The sequence below is a fragment of the Dermacentor silvarum genome, chromosome 6, assembly GCF_013339745.2.
Source record: "Dermacentor silvarum isolate Dsil-2018 chromosome 6, BIME_Dsil_1.4, whole genome shotgun sequence".
NCBI classification, from domain to species: domain Eukaryota; kingdom Metazoa; phylum Arthropoda; class Arachnida; order Ixodida; family Ixodidae; genus Dermacentor; species Dermacentor silvarum.
In genome coordinates, this window is record NC_051159.1 from 157255173 (window position 1) to 157264236 (window position 9064).

The 9064-nt window shown below is 44.9% G+C and overlaps 1 protein-coding gene across 1 annotated transcript; it reads left to right on the top strand.

Moving 5' to 3' along the window:
• Positions 1-861: 861 nt before the first annotated feature.
• On the top strand, positions 862-7811 carry LOC119456979 (cathepsin B; the record flags this gene model as incomplete). The annotated part of the gene is made up of 4 exons (XM_037718799.2): positions 862-1108; positions 5380-5499; positions 6947-7075; positions 7675-7811. Coding segments are annotated over 4 exons (582 nt in total), but the record flags the coding sequence as incomplete, so codon positions are not given.
• Positions 7812-9064: the final 1253 nt, after the last annotated feature.

The window sequence follows — 9064 nt, forward strand, 5'->3', positions numbered from 1 at the left end:
TAATGATGTCTTCTCCGATCGAACGGGTCGTCTCAATGATGCGTTTTCGAAGACTGGTCCATTCAGTGGCGCGATGAGAGACCGTTGCTCCAAACGCCCACTGTACCTGTCGTACTTACTGTATTTACTGAGCTTACTTTACTTTTTACTTAATTTCTTCACAAGCACACGCGAGGGGGGGGGGGGGGGGGGGGCGGTCCCATGTCTTTGATATACATGTATAGAGTCTGCCTACACTACCGCTATTTATTATCGATCACGTGACCTAGAGGAAAGCAGAAGCTTGCACCCCCCCGCCGGTCGGGCCGGTGAACCCCCCCCCCCCCCCCCCCCCCGAAAAAAATTTCTGGCTACGCCCCTGCCTTCAGTGTTCTAGAGAAAATGCTCCTTTTCAATTTGACACACGACAATTATTTCATTTAAATAGCTTTGTCCTGACCTCGCCTACCAGAAAATATGCTTTGAAGTTGCTGGCCATGGAACATAAAGCAAACATGGACTTACATACCCATTGTTATAATATTAATATTATTAAAAATATTATTATTACTACTACTTCTATTATTGAGGTTGCCTATACGTACATGGAACGCAGGAGTTTTCACTAAGCATAACAGCTACACAGCGAGGTACTACGGTGGATGTTTTCAGGGTCAATCAATACCCCTCCGAGTGTTCTATTGTTTCATTTAACTTCTTCCTATCACCGCATTTGCTTATTGCATATATATTACTGATGTTTTTCTAAAAGCTACCCCTACAACTCTTGAGGAGTTATGCGGATCTATACTTTCATATACACACATGTATTACGTTCTTGAGAATCATAACAAACTTTCTTGACTTCTTGTCATCTCTTGTTCTTACTTTCATGATAGATGCAATGGCGGGTATCCTGCTGCGGCCTGGCAGTTTTACAAGGACGAAGGCATCGTTACCGGTGGCCTGTATGGCACCGAGGATGGCTGTCAGCCTTACTACTTCCCGCCCTGCGAGCACCACACCGTGGGACCACTGCCGCCGTGCACAGCAACCAAACCAACGCCAAAGTGCGTGCAAACCTGTCGAAAAGGCTACGAGAAGAGCTACACTGAGGACAAACACTTTGGTAAGTCGATTTCTCTCTCATACCGTCTTTCAAGTTTGGGTTAATCTGATAGTTGTGTCCTTGAACTACATACAAGTCGTTCTGGCTGATAGGATAGGGCCGGTTGTGCGCTGTGCGCAACCAAAGCGCTCATGGCCTTTTCGGGTGAACCGCATTCTACACTCTAGGACAACTTTGTGTGGCTATGAAGGAAAAGCTACGGAGGCAAAGCGCGCACAAGTGAGAGCTCTTCTGAAAAGAGTCCCGCGTTTTAATCCACGTGATAATGTAGACTGGGGAAGAGAATACGTAAACACCTTATTAGCAACAGTTAAATAATACAGAACATACCAGTGAGTATAAATGTTTACTCATTTTGTGGAATTTCCCTTCTGCGTCTGGGCAAAGCCGAAACCATCGCACGTGGAATCTGCGTCGATTTAGCGTCTGTTCCGAGCAACCAAAAGCACTGTCAGAAGCTGCCGGACTACTTGGCGCGGTAACACATGGGCAGCAGCCATGCACCCGTAGCTTTCCCTTCATATAGCCACAGAAAGTTGTGCGAGAGTATAGAGCATTATTGATACCCCTGTGGGTGTTCTCAGAATAGTTTTGGTCGTGCCCACGCGCGTGCGTTTGTGTGTGTGCGTGTAGGTGTACGTGCGTGGACGCGTGTGAAATACCCTTCCGCCATACATCAGAGGTCGAATTCATAATGCTTTTGTTCGTTCGTAAGTGCTCTCTGCACTTTGTGCAGTATGTCCGGCATATGATACTGGCTCGAGTTTCTTTTGCGCGCACATTTAGCCTAAGAGCCCTTTGTATATAAGGGCCACAGATTAGCGTATCAGTAGAGACTTTTAGTATTGCGGAAAATGCGTGCGTTAGCGTTAGCGTGTTACGCACGCTAAATCTTTGCGGAACGCTGTTCGATAGAGTTTTAGTATAGCGTAAGACAACGATGCGCCGCTAAGCGCAAAACCATCTAGCTGCGAGTATATCAAAGCAGCAAACTGAGCAGCTCGACAACCAAACTAGCCGTGTGGATCCACGCCAAGCCTTGAAACGAGCCTGCATGTCAAGCACTTGGGCCGAGGGTGCCACCATGTTTGCAACGCTAAAAACTTAGCGAGCGTTTAGCGTCTCCGCTATATTTCAAAAATAGGGGACGCACGCTACCCGCAAAACTGAAATAGCGTTCTGAGCATGCGCAGTCTGACCCCGCTATTTTATTGCGTTTAGCGTGGTGCCATTTCCGCAATACTAAAACTGTCTAATCCTGCAGCCAGTCTGATAAGTTCAATACTTGTAAGAATTCTGAATAGAATGGAAAGTTCTGAATGCAAGTGGAGCATTGCTGCATGTTACTGGACCAGAGCCGCTCAGTCATATACTTTCAGAACTGTCCGTAGACCATAAGCTTCAAACCTAGATCACTATGCTGATTTGTCAGATGCAGGCAGTCCCTTTGCAGGCTTTCGCAAAAAGTCAAAGGAAAAAAAAATATTGTCAGGATAGGATCCCACTTGTAAATGGCAAAAGTGCACTTTACTGTAAACCACGTCATTCATGCGAACGAAACTGCTTGGGTATGCTAAAAAACAGCATATTAGACATACTAAGGAATAAGCACAATAAGAGTGTACGTGTGTGAAATACCCTTCCGCCATACATCAGAGGTCGAATTCATAATGCTTTTGTTCGTTCGTAAGTGCTCTCTGCACTTTGTGCAGTATGTCCGGCATATGATACTGGCTCGAGTTTCTTTTGCGCGCACATTTAGCCTAAGAGCCCTTTGTATATAAGAGCCACAGATTAGCGTATCAGTAGAGACTTTTAGTATTGCGGAAAATGCCCATTCACCGTGGAAGAACTTGGAACCATGGAACTTGGAACCGTGCAAATCGGAACCATGGAAGAACATGGAAGAGCACAATAAGAGTGGACCACCCCTTCACTATTAAAACTTTCAGTGGCTATAGCTGATACTAACAAATAGTCTTCTCCCGGCCTCGACGAAGTGAGCTATCAAGCTATAGCGCACCTTTCCCGCCACTGCTGTTTCCGACTGCTGCAAATGTACAATACATCGTGGACAGGTGGCACAGTGCCTGCCGAATGGAAACTTGCTAAAATCGTCATCATCATTATCAGCCTATATTTATGTCCACTACCGGACGAAGACTTATAAAATCGTACTAAATCATGCTAATATCGTACCTGTCATCATTACTGGGAAACAACCAAGCAGCTATACGTATCATTCCGACCTTTCGCTCTACTCAGCTGTGATAGTAAAATAATGAAAAAAATTATTCATAAGGGAGTAACATGGTTCTTTGAAACGCAAGGCATCTATCGCAAAGTAATGAATGGCTTTCGGCAGAATAGAGCAGCACTGGAAAGTATAATATCCCTGATTTCCTCCCTAGGAGAGCATTTAACTACTGGGTATATTCCAATCGTCATCTTTCTTGACATCAAAGCCGCCTTCGTTTCTGTTTATATCATTCAGTTCTTAAGGCCCGTGAAGCTGTAAGCCTTGGAGGACGCCTTTATACATGGCTATGCAACTATCTTGAATGACGGCAGCTTTGCATGGCAACTCCAGAAGGTCTGACATCTTGCTATCCTGTTGAAAAAGGAGTTCCACAAGGGGCAGTCCTTAGCCCTTTAGTATTCAACATCACTCTCGTTCACTTGAAAAAAGAGCCTACGAAATGGGGCACATGTTACATGTGTATATAGAGTACGTCATAATCTCGTCGAGTACCTCAGCAGCGACTACAGCGACCGCTTTTCAACATATCATCGTATTTTACATCGCGGGGGTTACATCTATCACCAGAGAAGAGCATTGCAGTGGCCTTTAGTCGCAAGCACATGGGCTTGCTAATGTGCCCACTAATACTTGGTGGTCGAGCCCTTCCCTACACATGGTGTTTTGATCGATCATAACCTCTCGTGGACACCGGAAGTGAAAATGTTATGGGGCGAATCTCCGGCGCATCCCAAATTATTAGTTTTCTTGGTGGACCCCGATGGGGCAGCGACTAATTCCGGTTGATGGTGATGCTTCATAACGCTTATGTTGACGGTCTCTTGCGCTGTAGCCTTCCTATCCTGCAGTGACTGTCCCCAACTAATAAGGAAAGCTTGGAAGCGGCACGTAACAATAGCCTGCGTGTTTGTCTGAGTCTTCCGAAGGCGTCGTCTTGTAAAAGGGCAGTAGCTGAGGCTCACTGTTTAATTCTTGACCCGCTACGAATTCAGGAAACGACCCGCACACATATAAGGCACGTGGTCCAAAACAATGAGTCACACGAGAACAAGGTGAGAGCAGGAGCCAACGTTTCGACAAGTGGACTTGTCTTCTTCAAGGCGACATATGCTCTCCTCGGCACAGTATATATAGGTAGGGTTCTTCTAAAGGGGAGAGAAGGTGAGGCGGGTGGGTGAGGTAACGAAGGATAGTGTGGTAACGGCGAGGGTGTAGAAATGAAAAGAAATGTAATGCACTACTGATAGTCGGTGGAGGAGTTTGAGGCAGCACCGTGTGTTAGCAGGTTGACGTGGCATGGCAGGTTCCTCTTTTCATGCAAGGGGTCTGGACAAGGGGGGGGGGTCTGCTCGGCTGGAGGTCAGTGAAGTATCGGGCCTGACAGGGACAATAAAAGCAGCGGCGGAAAAAATGGTGTTCATGCGCACAAAAAAAAAAAAAAATGGTAAAGCGGGAGGGGGGGGGGGGGGGGGGCGTGTCGATATATAGATAAAAAGGCGAAAGGGTAGAGTGAAAACAAAGGGAGGTTGGAATATTATTGACAACCGAATAACAAAAAAAAAACAAAAGACCAAATAAGCAACTCAATGAACAATAACTAAGTGCTGTTGCCTATGCTTTTCAATTTAGCATGGCGAATAGATTCTAAAGCTGCCTTTGAAACGTTCATGCCTATTGGTTGCAATGCATTCAACTTATGAATGAGGTACGATTCTCTATATTTTCTTTCCCGCGCAGAACGAAAATTTGACTGTAGTATGTAGAGTTTAAGTTCATCAAAGTTGTGACCTGATTGGTTGAAATGCTCGCCAAAGCCGTCGCCGAGCATGCGCGTTTTGAGCACACAATTCTGAGTAGTTTCTTCACGGAGATCCTGTATCTCCTCTCTTTTATTCACATTATGTAAATAAGGTTACTGTATATTCTGTTATAAGAACCCACATTTTTTTTAGCTTGTGGCATTTTGCTGTAGCTTAATCCGAAAATGTTCGTTTCACTTTTTTTTTTTCAGCTAGAAAGGTATACTCAATACGGAGCCGCGACGAGACCCAGATCAAGACTGAAATATACAAGAACGGTCCTGTGGAAGCACTCTTCACTGTCTACGCAGACTTCCTGTCGTACAAGAGCGGTAAGGACAACTTAATGGTATACAGTTATCCCTGAAGTTTTCTCGAGTGCTTTTGATTCTTGCTCATTACCCCGACGTGAAATCATGCACTTTCTTTTAACCCCGAATTTAATGGAATATACGTCACTTGTTTCTATTCTTGCCTTTTTAAAAAGTATTTTCACTGTTTTGTTGAAAATATTTCTCTTAGATTTTTTTTGGTGATAAGTAATTTGGTTAATTTTCTTGGAATTACACTTTCCGTTGTGTACACACAAATACCGAGTGATTCAATACCGTGTTGACTTAATTACGGGCAGTCCAGCTTGGACCAACACGTATGACCAGTAGTATGAAGAAAAGTGAATCGAACATTATCAAGCATTTTAGAAGGTGCTTTTATTAGCACGACTCCATCTTCACAATGCCGTTATTTGAACATGAGGGCGCACCTTGGACGACAAATCGTATGAATCAGTTAGCTCAAAACCACCAATAAACAGCCATTCTGCCGGCGCTATAGAATACAATTATCGGTAATATTTCAGCGTTTCCGTCTTCGGCATAGTAGCCGGCAGATCCCACGCCCTGTGGGAATCGATGTTATGCGAAGCCGTGTGCGGGGAGCTTATCAAGTTAATGATACGACCATGAGAGCACGAAGACGTAGGCGACTGTTTCATGACCTACATGACACACATCTCATGATATTCATGCAAAGGCCTATCATTTAGGTTCTTCATGCCACCTTTTCATACTATGCCAATTTTGGTGCCTACCAAGTTCACGAAACGACCACGAGAGCACCAAGGCGAAGGCGGCTGTTTCATGACCTACATGACACGCATGCCATGACATTCATATCTTGACCTATCATTTATGTTCGTCGTGCATTCTTGTCATAATATGCCAATTTTCGTACATGCTAAGATAACGAAGCGACCATGAGAGCACCAAGACGTATGCGACTAGATAGATAGATAGATAGATAGATAGATAGATAGATAGATAGATAGATAGATAGATAGATAGATAGATAGATAGATAGATAGATAGATAGATAGATAGATAGATAGATAGATAGATAGATAGATAGATAGATAGATAGATAGATAGATAGATAGATAGATAGATAGATAGATAGATAGATAGATAGATAGATAGATAGATAGATAGATAGATAGATAGATGCTCTCAACTTGGTAAATATTCGCAAAGAAATGCTTCGCATTTAATACGCCTTTTCAATTCGATTTCTGACGTACTCGTTACCTGCACGTACCGCTAACTTTGAACGGAGACCAATGTCGGTCCTTAAATTTCACGTCGCAATGTGATCTTGGCAGAAGCAGGAGTTGTTTTCAGGTATATTATCGCCCAACTAACTTTATCTGAAGTATTATTTTGAGCGAATACTTCTTTAAAGGGTTTACATCGAAGCATGCCACTGAATTTTGTCCTGGTGCAGGCGTCTACCAGAGGCACAGCGAGGAGTCTGTGGGAGGTCACGCGATTCGCATAATAGGGTGGGGCACTGAGAACGGCGTCCCGTACTGGCTTGCGACAAACTCCTGGAACGAGGACTGGGGAGACAAAGGTGAGTGTTCTAGACGAAAGTAACCATAAAACGCGCTTCTTTGTTTTCCAAAAAGCTACGGGCCAATGAATGGACTCATTTTGCTATGAATATGAGTTCTTCATCTCATATTATGTTGATTCCTGGGTGTTATCGTCTTGAAAGCCCTATAAGATTGAAGGTTTATTCAAACATCCCGATGGGCCGAGGACAGGAAAACATCCACAATAAGACTAGCGCTGACTGCCAACGAAATCTATCATGGTTGCTTACTTGTGCTCGTCCCACCGCGCAGCTTCAATATACCTTCAAGATGAACCAACTCATCCAAATCAAGTTGTCGCCAATATAGGCTTGGTGTATTGTGCCAGTGGGTCAATAATTCTTGACAAATACAAGCTTGGGGTGACTGCGCAGGCTTTGACGCCTGTGCCGTCAAAGCCTGCGCCTTATGCGTCGACAAGGCAGCCAGAAGGCTACGATTAAAATCCCTCCTCACACACACGCGGTTTAAGTTACGATACAGGCTTTACTAAAATGTGATTCCTGCATGACGAAGGTTATCTAAGGGTCCCGCGCAGAGCGGCTAAACAATTTAATACTCGCACTAATTCTTCCAGGCTACTTCAAGATCCGCCGTGGAAATGACGAATGCGGAATTGAGGATCAGATTGACGCCGGCATTCCCAAGGAGCCCAAGGCATAGTCAACAGAATGGACGTGGCTTGTAAACATTAATAAAACGTCACGTTATGAATGGGTGTCTAATTTGTTTGCACTTCATCCAGGACAATGTATTCATGCAATAACGAGGAGGAAGACCTTTAGGAAAAAATAATGCAGATCCCACGCCCTGTGCAAATCGAGATCTTTCGATGCATTTTGCAGGTAGCTATAGCTATCAGGCATTGCTTGGGGTTCTGTGAAGTGTTCCCGCGTGCGTGTGTGCGTGCGTGTACATGTGTGTGCGTGTGCGTGCGTGCGTGCGTGCGTGCGTGTGCGTGTGCGTGTGCGTGTGTGTGTGACGACGGTTTCTGACTCGGCCATTCGACACCAATTTACAACATGCCGATGATTTGGTTCCATAACTACGGGGCGGACGAAATCTAGGGTAACATGGATGATAGCTTAATCTGCAACTAAGCTTTATAGGATCGTAAGTACCTATGTCTGTCACCTGGCGTGTGCTAAAACGACAACCCATCTGTACTCCGGCGAAGAAACGTAAAAACTTGTTCCACCTGGTTGATAATGCGTGCGTTACAATGTCGCACAGCTTCTACGCAGCGTTAGCTGCTGCGAATAAATGAATGGAGAATGCGCCGATCCCGAAGGCGAATGCAGTCAAACGCAGCATCTCTCCATGACATCGCATTCCAGTGGATTCCTAGTCACTGCGAAATTACAGACAACGTACATGGTAGATATACCTGGTAGCGAAGCTTCCATAAAAGCCCATACGTTCAAAACATGGCGGTTCATCGGCGGTTCATGGGGCTTAGCGCCATCTGTGTGAGGAGGGAACACTTCCGGCGGAAAAAAATAATGTGACGTCATATCCGTTAAAAACAGAAGTGACGTCATTTTGTTCTCAAATGCGCGAAGTTTGTTTTCGGTGGCCTGCCACTACAGCTGTATACTCAAATGCCCCGCCATACAACTTGATGGGCGTTGCGAGCTTTCAGCGCTGAAACCGATGCAGGAAAAGGTCAGCCGTACGGGTGTCAAAATCGCATCCCTGCACAGAATATACTTTCTTAGGAGGCCGATGAACACTTTGGACGTAGAATGCACGTCATTTTGTCGGACGCCAAGTCCACAGGCCAGCGCTGTCGCACGAAAACAACTAAATTAAACAATTATTTGGCGGTCGCAACTTACTGCTTTTGACTGAATAGGTTAAGAAACAATGAGACTACCCGCGTCACCAAATTCAGACAAACGGCAAGCAAAACAACACAACATGTGAGGGGGGCGTATTGTAACAGGTGAACTTTACGAGCGCGCCTT